Source organism: Melospiza georgiana, chromosome 1, assembly GCF_028018845.1.
Source record: "Melospiza georgiana isolate bMelGeo1 chromosome 1, bMelGeo1.pri, whole genome shotgun sequence".
NCBI classification, from domain to species: domain Eukaryota; kingdom Metazoa; phylum Chordata; class Aves; order Passeriformes; family Passerellidae; genus Melospiza; species Melospiza georgiana.
In genome coordinates, this window is record NC_080430.1 from 100,649,267 (window position 1) to 100,668,641 (window position 19,375).

At 34.7% G+C, this 19,375-nt stretch overlaps 1 protein-coding gene across 1 annotated transcript in view; it reads right to left on the bottom strand.

The window, feature by feature from the left end:
* Positions 1-10,534: 10,534 nt before the first annotated feature.
* The window catches only part of CDH7 (cadherin 7), an 83,460-nt gene continuing 74,619 nt past the window's right edge, over positions 10,535-19,375 (bottom strand). Inside the window, exon 12 of the mRNA XM_058026028.1 lies at positions 10,535-14,630. Coding sequence (XP_057882011.1) covers positions 14,137-14,630 — 494 coding nt within the window. The 3' untranslated portion in view covers positions 10,535-14,136. The remainder of the gene's footprint in view (positions 14,631-19,375) is intronic.

A 19,375-nucleotide genomic window follows, 5' to 3' on the forward strand; every position in this document is an offset into this window, starting at 1 on the left:
CTGTTATAAATATGCTTTCTGATCTAAAAAAATTTATTCCTCTACTTCATTTCAGCACTTGGTAGCAATATTTGCCCTCTCCATGTGGAAGAACATTTTGTCCCTAAAGTTATTATGACATCTATTTTTAAATATGTGCCTAGAAAATTAAATTTTTTCAGACATGTTTTACTTGTTACTTCCAGAATTTTACTGAGCTTATTGCAGTGAGCTTATGCAATTTCTTATAGGTGAAAAGGAAAAAAAAGAAAGTGAGGAAAAAGGGAGACTCTGGAACTTTATCAAAACCTGGATTTAAAGTCTATCTAAGCACATATCTCATTTAATAATTACTTTTGACATGATTTGAACATAATTGATAAATGTTTTGAAAGTTGAGCATGATAGCATACTAAATATCAGAAAGGTTTTATGACTGACCTTAACTTGAATTTTCTTTTCTTAGTCAACAATCTTCTTTTGCTTCCAATGCTATAAGGAAAATGCTGAATTAACAGTTCATTAACATCTAAAGCTTTCTTATTCTTGCTTTTTGATGACTAATACAGCTTGGGTGACTTCAAAAAATGGCCTGAAGGAAACTTTTGGTAATCAGATGGACAGAGAGAGGGTATTTTACTCAGTGTGTTGTTGTAGTTCTTTTTGTCTTGATTGAGATTGCTGAAAAAGTTGTTAATTGTCAGCAGTTATGTGAGGACTTAGACTCTATCACCTAGTTTCAAATAACAAAAGGTATTTGATATAGGCTCCCTGATCGTCACCTGAGTGCAATGTAATGTCTTTCAAATATTGTTGACTAGCAACTCCTTCCTACTCAACACAGGTAGTTGAGTTCCTACAGGTATGAGATTCTCCTTCCTAACTCACTATTAACTTCCTGTGGCACAGAGTCCAGTGTCTCACTCCATCCTTATGCTATATGGTGTCACAGCTTCTAGAAAAGCTTTTCTTTTAGAATTCATAGCATATGAAAATGTTATATTCCTAGAATGCACATGCAGAGGAAGACAACATAGGGCAGTGTATTGGTTTTATGTCTTTTGCCTGCCTTTTATAAAAGGAGGAAAATTCTGACCACACGTAAATAGTGGTAGAGAAATTTGTTGAAGTTGGATCTAGAAGGCAGCACTACCAGAAGTACTATTTACAAAACCCGTCCCTGAAATCTAATTTTGCAACTCAAATAGAGAGAATGCTGCATAAATCTTATCCTTTTAGAGACTGAGAAGTTGTACAACAAAAAAGATTTATTAAAGGAGAAAAGACGTGAAGGGGAATATGGAGATGAGAAACAACAGAAAAAAAAAGTGAAGGGGTATGGTTTTAACAGAAGTCTGCAAAATCGTGTGAAAAGTCATTTATTTTCCAGTTTCCTACATGGTTAACCTCCATAAAACTAGTGTACTATCGCTGCTAACTAACCTTTAAATTGTATGCTAATACTGTATTTTATGTATATTTTAGAAATAGGAGAAGGTTAAATTTATTTTCTTGGAGACTATAATTTATATATTTATTCTTCCATGTTCAATTACATTTTCTGAAGTGCTCTAAGTTTAATAATTCATACTTAACAGCTCTCTGATGAATACACTCAGTTGTAAGCAAGATATGCTGTTTCTAAGCTGGTTAAAGTTGCATCCTTTTAACCTAACATCATGTCATCTTGTACACACTCAGTCTTCTGCTTGTTAGCTGTAAACAACACTTCTCTATGTCCTTGGACAATATGTATAAAACTCGTAACATTTCCTGTTTGTCTTGTAAAGCAAAAGTCAGTAGGATCTCACTTAGAGAAAAAGCATGTAAAAAATAAAAATATCAAGGTGTTTCAGGAGCTTTTACAGTTTTATCTTAAGCCTAGGTAGTTTGCTCATCTCCTAAACACAAGATACTCTGATTCTTACTTCTTTTCATGTTGTCAAAAATTAGATTTTATAGAAGACTAAATATTAAAAAAAAAAAGAAAAGAGACCTTATTGATGTATGATTCTTCATCCAGCACACAGAGTGGATTGGTTTAATGCTGTCTGGATGCTGGGTGCCCCACCAAAGCTGCTCTACCACTCACCTCCAAAACTGGACAGAGGAAATATAGGAAAACGTTCATGAGTTAAGGACTGGGATTCACTCACTGGTTACAGTCATGGACAAAGAATCAGCTTGGGGATATTAATGGAATTTATTGCCTACAAAATCAGAGCAGGATAATAACAAGTAAAACAAATCCTGAAAACACCTTTGCCCACCTGTCCCTCCTTCCTAGCTCTACTTCCTCTGACCCAGTGGTGCAAGGAAACAGGTAATGGAGGTTATGGTCGGTTCATCACACATTGTTTCTGCCACTGCTTGGGTAGAGGAATCTTTCTCCATAAGTTTCTTCAGTGTAAATCCTTCTCACAGGCTACAGCTCATCTTGAACTGATCAAGAGTGGATCCTTTCTACAGGGTGCAGTCCTTCAGGCACTTCAGACCCTGCTCCTGAAGTGCAGCACTTCAGACCCTGCTCCAGCATGTATTCCTCACGGGTCACAAGTCCTTCCAGGAAATCTCCTATTTCATGGACTGCAGGGAGACAGCTGCTTCACTATGGTCTTCACCACAGGCTGCCGGGCAATCTCAGCTTCAGCACCTGGAACAGCTCCTCTTTCTCCAACGATCTTAGGTGTCTACATAGTTGTTCCTCTCACATTTTTTCACCCCAGTCCTCTCTGGCCACAATTCTATCTGCACAATAACGTTTTTCCCCCTCTAAATACGTTATTGCAGAGGAGACTATTTCTGATTGGCCTGACCTTAGCCAATGGCACATCCATCTTTGAGCCAGCTGGCTTTGCCTTTGATGGACTTAGAGGAAGATTCTGTCAGCTTCTCACAAAAGCAACCCCTGTAGGTCCTCTGCTACTAAAACCTGGCCAAGCAAACCCAATACATAGGGAAAGAAGGTATAGAGAATTAGAAAATGTAAAATACTTCCCTTTTAAATACTGAAGATTGCCAAGAATAATTAAGAAGACTTTTAAAAGAATTTAGCTTAAATATTTTTAGTGTGGATTGTGCTGATAAAGGTTAATACAGTGCTTTGGTTATTTGTAGATAAACCACTGGTAAGATCAATTTCACCACAATAAGAAAACTTCCTAAGATGAAGCTTATATAGGACCGTTTTTCTCCTATAACTAGATTTCCTAATTTGTCACATCCCGCTATCTAAGAATATTGTCCTCAGATGTCTGGTTTCTGGGGAATTTGGAAGATGAGGGTTCAGTTCTGATCATGGCCCTTAAGAGGTCATAAGCTGCCCCACTGTTATTGGTCATGTGACTAAATACCTCTAAAATTCTGAGGCTGAATATGCTGAAAACCATATTGTTCTCTAGGTCAGTTCACAGCTGCTCCAGTAGCAAATATGGGACCAAATAATTGCCACTATATTGGACAAAATCTGAGCTACCAGAAGGCAAATAAAACAACTACAGTAGTTACAAAAAATCCTCTTTGAGAACTTTGGACTCATGTCTTATGCTTCTCTGGGTATTGTTTTGTTTGGTTTTTTTTCTCTTAAGTATGTTGAAGGCAAACAGTAGAACACATGTTCTGTGAGATCCCATTTAGTTCAGAAAATAATTTTGCTGTCAGAATATTGGCATCCTTTTCACTCAGAAAAAAACATAAGCAGTCCAGATTTATTGGCCTGAATCTTGATGAATTATTTCACACATTATTTTTGGACAGCATGGTCACCTTTAAATTTAATAATGTGTTAATTTCTTCTGTATCAGTTGGTTTATATAATTTCCATTCACCAAAAAAATTACAGAAATAAAGTGATAGACCAAACCCCATTTTTCTACTGAAGTTGATAAGAGCTTACCTGAACTGCTTCAACTTTGGTTTTCTAACAGAGTGTGATTTTGCTTTTCTAACCTGGTGATTCCTTAGGCACATGGCAGGTTAATCTTAGAGATGTCATTTGGTGAGGTAGTCTGTTCAAGGCTGTTAGCTTTTCTCACATATTGCTTTGCCAATATAACTTGCTAGTGAGGAAGCCTTTAACTTGTTTAATTTCTGATTTCCAAAGAGAGGACTGATTTTCAAATTTACAAAGCCATTAGGTTTCCTTATGATTAAATGGCAAGCAAGATTAATTAATCATTCCTCCTCAGATGGAGCTTCCATTTCAATAAAGTTTTTATTTTTTAGCCTCATATTAGCTAAACCATAAGGTTTTAAATATAGATGTTTTACTTTAGGATTGGGTATTAACAAGCTTCAGCTGTTGAAATAAGTTAGCTGAGGAGAAAATACAGAGAAAAAACCCTTTGTAGTTACTTGTAAATCTGTCTTCTTTCATATTAAAACATCAATCAAGTATTTTTCTTTACTTCCTTGGATACTCAACAGAAGGCTATGTAGCTTCCTTTTACTTCACCACAAAGTATACTACCCCTCCAAAATATTTGTATGCCACTGTTTCATTGTGGATTTGAGAGAATGCTTTCTTCAATGACAGAATGACTAAGCACATTAATTTAATGTTTCTTTATTTTAAACTCTATGAATCTTAAAATGTATTAAATTTAAGTATTGGAAGACATTTTGTTTGGAGATTTTTTGCCTTTTTTTTTTTTCCTACAGCATTCCATCCCATTGGTATGACTATCACATTGCATTTGTATGGCATCTTAATGCCAAATAACTTTCAAGACCTCTTGTTTTATTTTCTCAAGCTTCCTTGCCATCCAACATACAGCATTGAAATTACATTGCTGCCGACATTGGCTAGGGAACAGTTTACTCCAGAGTTATGCCAGGAATGAAATAAATTAACAAAAAACAAACAAACAGTTACATGAATGTTGCCATATTATATTCATTCTGCAAAATATTGCAAGTGCTTTGTTCCTCTTCAGGTCCTTTTGTCAACAGGTGACAAAGATGGAGCAACCAGTGACACAGATCACTGGCAAAGTTGGGCAGATAACTAATATCTGTGATCATAATGTGATATTCCAATTCCAAGACTAACAGTATCTCTTTTTGACAGTATCACTGTTATTGGTAGTAAGAGTAACATCAGTATTGTTCTTTTTTATGGCTTAACCAACATCTGGGATCAGTGGTATGAACCACCAGGGAATTCACAAAGTTACAACTCTCCTCTAGGAAATACCAGCTAGAGAAAGATGAGCTGTGGAAGGATGAAGAGTGAGGCAGCATTGTCATTCACTGTAGGGAAGACTGAGGCAAAAATTAAAGAAAACTGGGAAGTTTTAAGAGTATGGAAAGAATGGAGGGGCAGGGGGGGGAATGCAGTTGTTGTACCTTGGATGGAATGTGGTTGACCTGCCTGACTTCCCACACACAATATATGAGAAGGGAGGGATGAAGCTGACGGTGGAGCAGAGTGGAGAAATGGTGACCAAGCTCAGCTGAAATCCTTGCAGAAGAGGGAACTCATTGATATTTTTTTAGATGATAAGCCACATATTAGCTGCTTACCAAGGGAGATAAAAAGAGATGTACTGTTGAACTAGAAACCAGGATGAAATCACTCTTTTCATGTACAATACTGACACCTATCTCCATCCCAAGGTTACCTCAGATGTAATACTGATCCTCACCTCCATCCCAAAGCTACATGTCTTTGGGATATGAGCACCTCTCTCTGAGCATGACACATACCTAGTCACTAAAGCTTCACTTAGACACCAAGAAATATTGTAAAAGTAAGTTAATAACTGGGAGAAGTTAAGGCAGACTCCATAACTGCCAGGATCAACTGATAAGCTGAGCATGTCTCCTCCCCCATGAGGATGTCTATTGGGTAAAAATCATACTCCATACAGACTGAATAATTATGTCTAGCTAACATTTTTAGGGATTAAAGCTTATCCATATGTTGCTTTGAATAAGTTTTTGCAGTCAATACTATCAACCAGCAACCTTTGGACCTTAACCTGTCAGAATTTTCTATTATACTAATCATATTGTTCTGTAAATTGTCCATGTGAGTCCTTCAAGGGTGCTCACAGTCACTGGCTGTGGGTAACACTGTGGACTGCAGGGACCTGGGAGGGGGTCTCTCTTATGCTCTTGGTGTGTGTCCTTGAACAAGTTAGTTGAACTGCTGACTATTCCAGTGAGCTGCCCAGTGGAGCCCCCATAATGGGATCCTGACAAACTGTTGGGCACAAGGATCTTGGCTCTCCTGAGGTCTGGTCCTGACACATAAATCAAGCACAAGGGATTTGAGGAAATCTTCCTTTTCATTCAGAATGGCCTCCCCATACCATCAGTCTTATCTGTCTTGTAGGTGAGGCTGAACTTGCAGACTGACAGTCAGCCACAGCTTTGTTCTGTATTTGCTTTGCCTCTTCATGAATGCAAAATAGACCAGAAGACAACATAAATCTTTTCAGTTTCTAATGTTTTTTGTAGTACACAAAACTACAACTACAACTAAAGTAAGACAACTCTTAATACAGATGACCCTAACTGGCTAAATTAGACTGATTAGAATGATTGTCATTGACAGACATCTCCTGGGTTTCTACCTTGCTTTTAATTGTTGTCAATTGGATTTTCATCCATATTCACTACAGTTGTTAAATTTGAAGAGTTTGCCCTTTCTGACTTCTCTGTATATATCTACCTGTTCCCAGAAAGACAAGGAGTATGGATTGTTGGTTACCTCTGTTTATTTCCAAGGAACACTGGCTTCTAAATATTTTAATAACTCCACATTTTGTAGTAGCTATTTGAATTAAAATTCCTTTGTGGGGCTGCTTTGCACATGAGGCAAGTAGGTTGACATTAATCTCTGAGTCCCAATAAAATATATTGAGACTGTGCTAAGCTACAGAAAAAAAAAGTCATACATAATATATTAACCTATTTTTCATTATCAGCTGCTACTAAATATCTTTTTTTCATGTTGTTTTATTTTGTTATCGCATACTAACTTCCACTGAAAGATAAATCAGTCACAAATTACTAGAAATGGAATGGGAAGAAACATGAACAAATATCCAGACAGAATCAATAGCTGCATCAACAGGTTGTATGTCCTGTGAGAGCTTTATTCATATGTTCCTCACACCTGGAACAGGAAAACTTAATGTCTCGACCAATTGAAAAGTTTTTATTAAGCTTGTCACTTATGTATTTAATTTCTCCCCTTAATAACTCTTTTTTAAAACTATTTGAATAAGAAGATGAGGCCAGGCCAAGCACGGCAGACTGCTGGAAAACAGTGTTCCACAGGATGAAAATATTATTACCTGAAAGAAAATTGTATTCCAGTAGGAACTGGTAAAACATTATTTTCCGTATCATTAGATCATCTATGAAACATTACAAACACCAAAAAAACCTTGATACTTTTAACCTCTCTGTCACTTTTTTTTTTTTTTTTTTTGCTACAGCCCTTTTCTTTGATTTAACAAAATCTGAAGTATCAGCAAAACAAAATATGTCCAAACAAGATTATGGTTAATTTGGATTGTACCTGCAGTCACTGAAGTTAGTAAGGCTACAGATGGTCCCACAGTCTGAGAAAAATATGATAACTTAATTTAGATAGCCTGAAAATTCTGTGTATTATTTACTTTAATGAGAAACTGTTGTTTGTGTTTGCTTTGGTTTGGTTCTGTTCTCCAGGCAATATTTTAATATTGGTACCTCATCAAATGTAAACCTTTCCTAAGACTGTCTGCATTTAGCATGTGCACAGAAATTCTCTTTATGAGCAAGGGTACTGTTCAGTACAGTAAGGTTATGTGTACTATGCTGATAGTAAGTAAGTAGCTTATGCCATTAAAAACATTCTATTTAGCTACTTGCATTACCATTCTGAGATTGTGCCTTCCAAAATGGGAAGGTTAGTAAAAGAGTTTGTGTAAAAAAAAAGGTATCCCACTCACAGCAAAAATCTTTTATCCTGATGATCTCAGTGATCATTTATCTGCCTCCCCTAACAATGGACAGATCTTGACACCATTTAAAAGCCATAGGGAGATCTGCCAAGTACTTCAACATGATCCAGATTTTGCCTAGCATTTCGTAGGTGAATCAGTAAACACTTCTTTCTCCATAAAATTTCAACAGACCGATGACAATAATAAAGGATGTTCTGATCATTAAGGAAATAGAAGAACATTAAAATTCAGACTGAATATTGTTGTCAAACTCAAATGGTCTAATGTGGCTTGAATATCTGGCTCGATATCACACTATCTTAATTCATTAGTAGTTAGTCTCAAAGAGAGGAAAAGCTGTCAGTGTATGAGGAATACTAAGGCACAGCAGTAATTAAAACACTGCATTGAATGTCAATGCAAATAGGGGTATTTTGTACTTGGGCTGTTTTACTTTGCAATTTTTCCTTCTTTTTCTGTGCATCAAGATCGTGATATAAATAACTATGATGAAACTGATTTACAGGTAACAAACCTTGACAATTCTAAAATATGATTTCATTCAATGTGTAAAAATTGCTGATAGTAATGCCAGAATATTTTAAGGTTTTAAGATTAGATCCATGTCATTATTTGAATGGTGTTAATGGCAGCTTAACTAGGGAATTTGTGAGTTTGTGTTTCAAGAAAATGACAGATTAGTTTCACTGCAGTCTGTTGATCCTCTGTTTATCTTTTTCTTCATAGCTTCTTCACATCAAAGAGAGGGAACACCTCAGGACTTTTCTTTTGCTATTAACAGTACAGAAGAAGGTGAGTTTGGAGACAAAATAGAAGAAAAGTCAGGATATACATGGCCAGTATGGTTTTGACTAAAGAAAAACAAACCCCAAAAAGTTGATGAAAAAGCTCAGCTCATTGAAACATAAACATTTCAGCAAGAATACAAATTTTAACATTAACAAAACACAAGCAAACAAACGTCACCCCCCAAAACCCCCCAACCACAACAACTTCACAGGTCTCAGGTAGAATGACCTAGGCAGTCAAGACATAATCAGAAAGGAATATGTGAATAGAATAAGGTAAATGTCTTTTAGCCTTTGTGAGGAAGAGACAACATGTAACTGCCTGCTGTGTTCAACTTAGACTTGGCATGATGTTGCTTTGGTGGAAACTGAAATTCTGACTTTGACGGAGATCCTGGTGAAGAGAAGAAGAAAGTAAAATCCTTGATTTTTCCCCTAGTAATGGTTCAGCATCCATCACAACAGGTTTATGACCTTAGTTAATCATCCAAATATTAAACTCCAGTTAAACCTCACATTATTTCTAGGAATAGGAATTTCAATCTGATACAATCTTTTTGAAAAATGCACAGAAATCACAGTCCTTGCAACACTTCATTTAAACTATTTTGGGTCAAAACATGACACCAATTTGCTTTCATTGTGAGGGGAATATTAAAAATTTTGTCTGAATCTAAATTATATTTTTCATTCTCAGTCATTGACGGGGATAAACAAAGTTTTTGAGAGTAGGATTACTTTTTTCCAGATACTCTCTGATAAAAAAAAGTATTTTAAAATAAATGTTTTGGGAGTGGAATGTTTAAACATATACATAATTTTAGAAAATATGTGTTCACATATGAGGAGTGTTTGCAACACACCCCTGTGGCTTCAAATGAGATCTTCTGATTTCCAGAAAATTCTTATGCTGATTTCTTCTTTCATTGTATTTGATCAGATATATAAGGCTTCACATAAAGATTCCATTACAATCTCGTGTCATATAATGATGAGAAAAATCAAGTTTTTTCAATTGTTATATTTTTGTAGGCAATTGTATAGTCTAAGGTTTCATGGATTTTATGTACCATTGGAAAATATTATTTCTTTCTTTTCTGAGAAAAGGTAAATTATAGTAACAAAGTAGAGCCTATGTTATGTAGATTTTTTTTCATTCCCTTCATGTAGAAAATAGATTATATTGTGTACAGAGATTCCCCTAGTTCAAAGAACAAAAATTAGGGAAGAAATCTATTTTCAAAAATCAGTGACCAATAAAATGCATTTTTAGCTGCATTAAAAATGAACTGAAGAATAATTTTTGGTGTGGAAGGAATCATTCCTGGGTGAAAATAGATCTTAGGATTCATCTGAAAAATTTAGATGTAGATCTGTCAGACTTAAGGATGGCATAGTTAAAAAAGCAATTTTTAGAGGTCTTGTAGTCTTTCCTGTTTCTGTCAAATAAAGTGACATTTCTATCTTTAGCAATTCCATTTTAGAGTCACAGACCAGTAAAAATATACTTGACCTCTTCTACCACTAATGAAGTGAAGACAACGATGCCCCAAAGCAGTATTACTCTATATAGATACTAAAGTAGGCAAAAAAAATCTGTATTAAAAAAATTAAAATCAGTCACATGATGGACTGCAACCAAGAATTTAATACTAGATTTGATATAGGTAATTGTGTTCACTTTTCAATTCTTTAAGGATCTTAAAAGCCAATAAAATTGTATGCTTTATTTATATTTATTTCCTTTTCAGAATGACAAACTATGACTTTTCTTTATATCATACAAGAGTATTTGTCCATAAAAATAAGATGCTGCAATTTTATATTTCATAACATGCTTTCATCCAAAACTTCTAAAATAAAAAAGATAGGATTTTTTATTAATTATTGCTAACACCTGAAGTGTAAAGAGGAAAAAAAATGTAGAAAAGACTTTAACTGAAAAAGGACATTTTGATTAATCCTCCTTCTCCCTTACAAATAAAAAAATAAAAGAGTGAAAAGGAACTAGTTTTGTTTTTTGAGGGTTTTTTTCTCCCTTAATTCTTTGAGAGTAGGAGAAATTTCAGTTTGTAACATCAAAGTTCATGAGTCCTGCAGTGATTATATTAAGCAGCCATCAGAACTAGGAGGCTTAGGAAGGCCCTTGCTATATCTTAGTGGGAATATAACTTAGAGTAAGTATGCTAAGTTTATTCTTTTGAATAGGGAATATTAGTCAGAATGTCCATTGTTTGACTCTGTTGAATTCAGTAGATTTCATACTGGTCAAAACAGAGTAAGAAGTCTTCCCCTTAAGTCTTCTTCAAACAGCTTAATTTCATTCAGGAGTATTTTAGTAGCACACTTAAAACTGCACTTTTCAAGATTCTTGGAAATCTCAATCTAAAATAAGCTTATTCCATTGGCATATGGCAGAAGGAAAGACATGTTATTCCGCTGAAAGACGGGAGAGACTGCAATGTTTTTATCTATGATTTTTGGCTTCTAGCTTCTAGATACCGAAGCTCTTCAGAAAGTTAAATAAATAAATAAATATGATTGGAAGTATTTTTAAAGACCTGTTCTAATTAATTTGCCCAAATAATTTCATCACCTTTCCAGGACAGAAAAAATGTTTTTTACATTTTATAGTATTTAGTCAGTAGAATACAATTTATGCCATCCAGCTATGCACCATAAGTAAGACTCAACAAAAGAATTGGAATCAGATTACAAACTGTAAAAACCTGTAGTCGTGGTAAGTTTTGGTGAGCATTATGTAGCATGCATATTACACACACCCTTGTGTGTATGCTACAGTAATATCTGTCACCAAATATAGGGGATTTTCACCTTCCCTTCTAACTGCAACAATACAATCAGCAGGGAAGCATGTAGAATGCAACAGCAAACTTAAATTAGAACTGTGCAACAGAAAACATGCAGAACTTTCATGGTATCAGAATAAAGCATATTTTTTTCTGTAGAAAGCACATCAAAGAAACCCCATCCTAACATAGTTTCCTAACAGTGGAGGTTTTGGGGTTTTTTACAGATACAGAAGGTAGAAAACCAAGGAAATTGGGCTGTTTACTCTAAACCACATTTAAATCTCCTGTGAATGTTATGTGGTAAAATCAACATTTTTGACATCTTAATTCAGATGCGTGAATTATCTTCCTGCAAAGAAAAAAGAGATTAGTGAAAACCGTTCTTTCAGAACCTCTCTGATTTAATATCTGCTTATATTCTGCAGCATATCTTGCTCTCATTAAACTGTATACACATTGGTTCTTTTTTTTCCTATTTTTTAATACTTTTATTGAAAATCTTACATGTATGACTAAAAGTCATGGACGATATCTTTCAGTTCCATTACAAAATCTGTCATATATATATATATATATATATATATGCCTATATATATATATTTCATACAACTAGAAGCAAATCTACTGAATTATGAAACAATGATTGTCTATTAACATGTAACTCAAATTAAGAATGTTGTAGATGATTAAAATTATTCTTCTTTTCTGTTGGAGCTGAAGGCCACTTTCACATAATTAATTGATAATGCTGGGCTGCAAAATTTAAAGAGCCTTAATGATAATTTCCCATCCCCCAGCCTCACATCACTCATACATTAGGATTTCAGTACAAGGATCCTTCTCTCTCAGAAAGAAGTACTTTTAGAGTGAGCATCATTCTCTGTGGAGCACCTTCGTTCACAAACACAGTTCTGTAAACAATGCAGTGTACCCCAGTAATTGCAGGCAGGTCAAGTCATTTCCAGTTAGGTACAAGCAAAAAATTTGCAGGAACAGATTCTAATTTAGGAACTCATCTACATTATATCTAAAACAAAAAAAAAATCTGAAATAATACCTAAACCCACTATTTTACTTGAATATATGTCCTATTATCTAGTAATAAATCATGAAAGATGAAGTATAAATATTGTCGGAATCATAAAAAAGTTGTCTTATTCTAAGAAATCCTACTTCAAAATCATACAGTATATTAACCAATAATAGTTGTCCTTCTGTTTTGGCACTCCTGAACCAGCATAGAAATTATGTGTAGTGAGTTAACACCTTGGGGAAATAATACTTATGTGCAGCAGGATCTAAAGATGACCTCTGAAGTTAATAGTTTTACATTGTTTAACGTAAGAAAGAAATAGAAAAATCTTTTACTGTGATTCATCAGCAGCAAAAGAGAAGGGAAGAAGAAGAGTGAGGTGTTTACAGTCTTTGAAGCATATAGTGTGTTTAACCTTGAAAATTAAATCTTGCATTAAGACACTCCCAGCTACCTCTGCAGTCTTCTTTCAAAAAATTCAATGTACAAATATCTTCTTTAAATGTCTCAGACTTTGTAATGGCTCAGAAGAACAACTGCACATCCTTGGAGCTGCTCTCCTTTCTGTGGCATGAATGGTGGGTGGCCTTGTTTACTGTAATTTTTCCACTTCCATGCTTCATTTCCTACATTTATCTGAGACTGGAGAAAAATCAGCATGTTCTGACAAGTCTAAAACCATGAGGCAGTAAAATGGACCTGAATTTAGTGGAGATTGGAGTTCCAAAATAAATATAACACTTTATGTTAAACAATAATAAAAAAGGATAAATTCTCCTGTACAAATCAGAAGAGAGAATAAAAAATAGCAAATAGATAGCAACACCTTTTCTATACCTATATGGGCATCACAAAACTTCCCATCCATAGGACTACACCTCCATATTTATAGTTTTATGTGAATTTTAAACTACTTTGTAAGTTGACAATACATTGTGGAATTTCTTAGTACAAACAATAATTTCTTGAAAACAACCCAGAAAATTACAGAAATTTCTGATTAAATAGCTCAGAAGAAACACAAAAAATATTTCCTGGGTTTTTGTTTGTTTTCATCAGTCCTTTGCTTTTGTTCTAGTAAGCTGTATGCACAGAGTAAAGAAAATTTGCTAAAAAAACCTTGCCTGTGTAAATACAATATAATACATTATTGTATTGAGTTATATATTTGAAAATTTGTTTCTTCTTAAAACAGGGACTCTGTATTCTCAATATAGCAATACTGTGAAGGCATCTACAGATGCCAGCTCACTGAGGTGACTGTGTAACATACTCTTGAAAGTGAGTTGCCTCTGCAGGTATTTCAGGGTTGCTATCTATTTGAACGTGGCTGAGCATTTCATTTTATCAAAAATGCCACCAAATGCTCATATTCTGTGTGGTCAGTGCAGTCCCTAGGACAAGTCTAATGAAGATATGTTCCACCAAGGCAAAAACAAAAAAAAACCAAAACCAACCTAAAATTTAAAAAATGGGAAAATATTTACAACTTTCCTCAGTCTTTTAGGTTGAGTTTTCTGTTTTAAGATTCTTCAGTGCATTTTCAGAGAAAGGTTCCAAGGCTAGGAGTATAAGCACTCTGGTCCGGTCCCGTACATATCTGCAAGCCTTTTAAAACGAGGGCCCCAGTCACTGAGGTAATCGTAGTTCTGGTCAGAGTTTGAGCTGATGGAATCTAAAGAACTGAGCGACTCCGCCACCGAGCCGTTCCCCTCAAATGCGTACGTCTGCAGGGAGTCGTAGGGCGGCGCGCAGGGGTCCACGTCAGCTTCTTTTAGTCTTTCCCAGATAAATTCCCTAAAAATGACATTATCTGGGATACTTTTAAAAGTCGGTCTGCTCAAGAACTGAATCTCAGGTGTCACGTCCCTTCTGGTCTTGGTGTCTCGCATGATGTTGAGGTTCCTCAAGGCAGCCATGTCAAAAGCCTCTGTGTCTTCCTCTCCACCACCCTCATCATCGTACCGGACAATGTTTTCTCTGATATCTCTCTCTTCATCAAAAATGAGGGGCTCTTTTTTCCGTCGCCTCATGGTGACAATCAGCAAGACAAGAACTGGAACAAAGAAAAGCTAGAGTTTTAGCAGTGCCAAAGTTTTCTCATATTTTTTCTAATGTAGGAAGTACCCATTAATTTATACGAAAAAGACCCAAGGAATTTATACAGTTAGATGCAAGAAATTTGTGCAGTTAGATGTAAAACCTAGCAGATTATGAAATAGCTTTTAAACTATAAGCTTTTTAGACCCTAAGAATCTATTTTCCAAATCATTCAGGATTAGCGTCTTCATTTCTAATTCTAATATCCTATATTGTCTGCTAAGCATAAATTTTAGTTCAGTCTATGAAAATCTCACAGCCAAGAAATTATAATAATTTTTTAAAAAAACAAAAAGCTTTTCCTGAACTCTTAAATGCCCAAGTGATAAAAGCACATTCATAAATTGACAGAACAATATTTAAAAAACATAGTTTGGAAAGTGATGGCATTAAAGTGTATGATCAATATGTGCTAAATAAAAATAAAGTTTAAAAATTTTATCTTGGAGAACATCGAATTTTTAAGCAATGTATAAAATAGGACTGTCTTAGTTCATGGAATAAAACCACTTCTGTATAAGATCTCACTTTCCTGAAAAGTGCAAAGTGCTGCACTTGAGATTTATGCCTTACATCTAATGACAACTGCTATGGCTACAGTTTACTAGATGAACCAGTAAATTGGTTCAGTAAATTGGTTATTCAATTTTAACCCTTAAATTTTCTTTCAGCTTGAAAGCTAATACTAAACTGCAGTGGCAGCCAAAAGCACTGAAAGAAACTAGCTCAAGTCTCCTCTTGTTCTAATGCAGTTTTGGTAGAGAAACATCACTGGTGACACACAAAATATGGAACAAATACTGTGAATATTGCATCCATCTGTGGGACATGATGGAGTGTGAATCATCCTCCTAGAAAATAATTAATACTATACTGTAGCATCTGGATAACATTTGCTGAGTTAATGACACTCCTAAGAAATCACAGGCATCACTATGACTGAAAAAATAACATTACGTTGAAAAGTGTCATTCCACATTTAATTAATCTCTTCTGATTTTATGATTATTTTTAATGTTAAGATTATGTGGTTATATGCATCCATAACATTTTCAATCTTTACTTACAATGCCAATTAAATGCTGTAGAAACATATGGAAAAGCAAAAGCTAAAAGGTGATAGAGATAAAATTAAGCTTGAGGTTCCCTAGGCAGTCTCAAAAGTGGCCTCCACAAATTGCATGATGTGAGACTACTATTCTTGAAAGCCTTTTCCTGGAGTGATCTTAAAATGAGTATCAATTAGGTCATTGTGAGAAATTACTTAATATTAGGACCACTTGGCTAGAATAAACCAGTAAATTGTACATGCAAGAAAGCTGTGTATGTCTACAGATGTTATGGTACTAATTGGAATTGGTTAAAGCCAGAGATGCCTTTCTGCACTATTTTTATTTCCCTTTGGAGCCACACATGTCTAAAAATAAAGTTGCAACTATATATTTTTTCCCCTAAAATTTTTGACAAATATATTAGGCAACAATTCTTTCCTCTTTTCTCAGCAGCTACCAAATGCATATCCAATAATCCATCTACTAATAGCTATCTCATGACTATATTACTACATAATCAACATCACCCTTTCACATTTTTTGCCCCTGGCATCTACCTGATTCATCCTCTATGTATTGAATTCAGAAGCCACGAGTTTGGGGGCATTTTCCTTTGAACAATATTTACATAAGCAGTTTAACAATATGAAATGTTGACCTTTAAAGTGACATTTGTGAAATTTCAAAACATTCTGATATTTGTATAATAAGCTGTAAATTATACAGCGGAGAACATAAAATTGTCATTAGATACAATTGCACTCCACTTTTAATGTTTTCCCTTATTGTAAAAGATATTTTAAAGTGAAATTACTTTGCTGACAGTACAAATAGATATTTCAAACAAGATTTCTATTGACATAACTCCTTAATTACTGTTTTTAACATTTATTGCCACATTTTTATTGTCATATAAGTAAGCAGCTAATAATTTACTTTACTCAATGAATGTATTTTTACTCTACTGTCCCTCTTAACATACTTCACATTGAAAGTTAAAGACATGCTAATAAGTGTAAAAGAGGAAACTTAGTAGGAAGGTCTGCCTAAAGGTACAATAAAAATCAAGATACAGTGAATGTTTTATATAGTGTTCCTTCTATCTCTCACACTTGCTTGAAGCCAAGAAAAATATGGAGTCTTTCTAAAGGTTAAATATTTTAGCATTTAGATAACTTTATAAGATTATTAATTTCTAACCTTTCCAGCAGCCATGAACAATAAAGTTTAACCTCTAAATGAACAAAGCTGCATTGCAGGAGCTGCAGAAATGAATACAAGCCCTAAACAATTTTCACTGCTATTTAAATCAAATGCAAATTGTTTCGAAGTTTTTTTCATTTCTCATTAAGTAATGGTGGGCTTTTATTTCCTACATTTATGACAAAAGCAGACATTAAGTCAGTAATTAGGGACCGTCTGAACTTCTAAAAACCTAATTTCATGATTGTTAGAAAAGAAATAATACAGTGGAAAACCTTCAGGCACAAATGAGGGCACTAGATTGGCTCCATACATCCAACTCATACTAAGGAGATGAAATGACAATACAGATTTTGTATGTGATGTAACAAATAAAAAAGTCAATTGATATTTTAATCTGCTAATTATAAAGTCTTAATAACCAGAATTAACAAAGACTGATTTAAACTAACCTTTTAATTCTTCTGATTTACCTAAATTTTTAGAAATATTGATTTCCTTTAATAGGTACAGTAGCCAAGCAAAAAAAAAAATTGTTTGTCTTTATAATAGCTGTGGTAATGCACAGTTTTATCCTTGTATCTAGTATACATTAAATGTTTGAGGTTTCAGTACACCCAAATCAGTCTTTAAAAAAACACCTTCGAATGCAAGAGTGGATTTTTGCTTTGCCACTTTTCAGTGTGCTTTCTGGAATTACCATGAAATTTCCATTTCGGTATGACCTGGTAATAAGTCAGGTTTAGTTCACCCGCACATATTTCTCTGGTTTAGTATTAATTTTTCCTTTTGTACTCAAGGCAACTGCAGCATAATTGTAAGGAAGCCATAAAAGTCGTGAGAGGCCCTGAGGGGGAAGACTGCATGCAGAGCTATACGGAAAGGCACAGAGCTAAATCACAAGCATTACCATGATTTGTATACACTACACCCCTAAGCCAGGAATTTACTATAGCAATAAGCCACATCAGCTGCGAGCAGATCTGCACACTGGTTTATGCCTTAGGTGTGTCATGATTCATAAAGCTGGTGATTGGAGATCCCCAGCCATCTAAGCAGAACACTAATAACCTATTTAGTTATACCTTGCAGTTGCCAGTACAGTCAGATACGGTTTGGGGATTACAGAGGCCAAGACTCAGGAAACTTGAATTTAATTCCCACTTAACAAACTTCACCTATACCTGTTGTTTAATCAGTTTGGACTGATATTTGCAAAGTGACTGTGACCTTTAAATGCCCATACTGAGTGACCCTAATCAACTCCCTAACTTTCAGAAAACAGCTGCTGCATTTCATATTCAACCACTTTCTGGAAGTGTTGCTTTGGGTACCCCTAGTTAAATGCTTTCCCCCAGTTACACATTTATCACTTTTAAAACTGCAAGGCCAAACCCTACACATATTACATAGTCACATTCTGTACATGTTGTACTTATTAAGAGAATAGGATTCTTATCACTAGAACTGCTTCTTCTTGTTTACAAATCACAGTTTTGTGTTCTGATTTAATTTGGGTATTTTGATAATGATAACAAATTTGATGTCTTTCAACTGTAAAAAAATGATTCAAAGCTGTATTTTCAAATTTTATTAATGTATTACCCTTGTAAACTCTAGTGCCACACCAATAGGAAACTTTCTTCAGTCTTCCTAAGAAAATAGGTGACACTAATAGATTACATTCAGAAGTATAAAAGACAATAATTATGAAAAAGTATTGTGATAATATAGCTTTCCATACAAAGAAAACACTTAACTTCTCAAATGTGATTAGGTTATCTACAGGTGAATATTCTGTTTGTGTGATTTTATGTAAACATTTTATGCTAAACAGTTGTTGCAAAAGCAGTTATTGTTTCTAGAAGATGCTAACTGAAAAACAAATTGTCTTGAATTAAATTACTGTATAATTTTCAGAAAAAGTTAAAAAAAATTCTACTTGCTTGCCTCAAAATTATGTGTAGTCCAAATTGAATCAAACTACCTTTTTGTATGCTTTTTATGATTTTTTTTTCTTTCTGCAAAACTTAGCCTTACTGCATAATTGGAAAGCTGTTTTGAGTAATTAAAAAATCCTGGAATTTTCTTGTGAAATAAAATTTAAAATTTGAACTCCATCAAACTGTATTCTCTTTTCACTGATAAAGTCTTACACAAAATGTGCATCCCTTGTTCCAGTCCTGGAACCATTTGGCAGCAGCTGAAGCCTGTTTTTTATGCTATTCTAGTAGATCTTCAGCATTTTTCTCAGGGAATTCAAAGAGCAAAAGTAAATTCCTAGCAATACCACCATGCAGCTGGTCCAAGAAAAAATATTCTAGGAGCAAATGAGAGAAGAAGAAAATCTCCAGGACCAGACAAGCTGCTGGGTTTCATTGGGCATCAGGGATGCTTAGGTACCTCTTCTTTATGGACACTGGCATTCTGCTAAAACGGGAGGCAG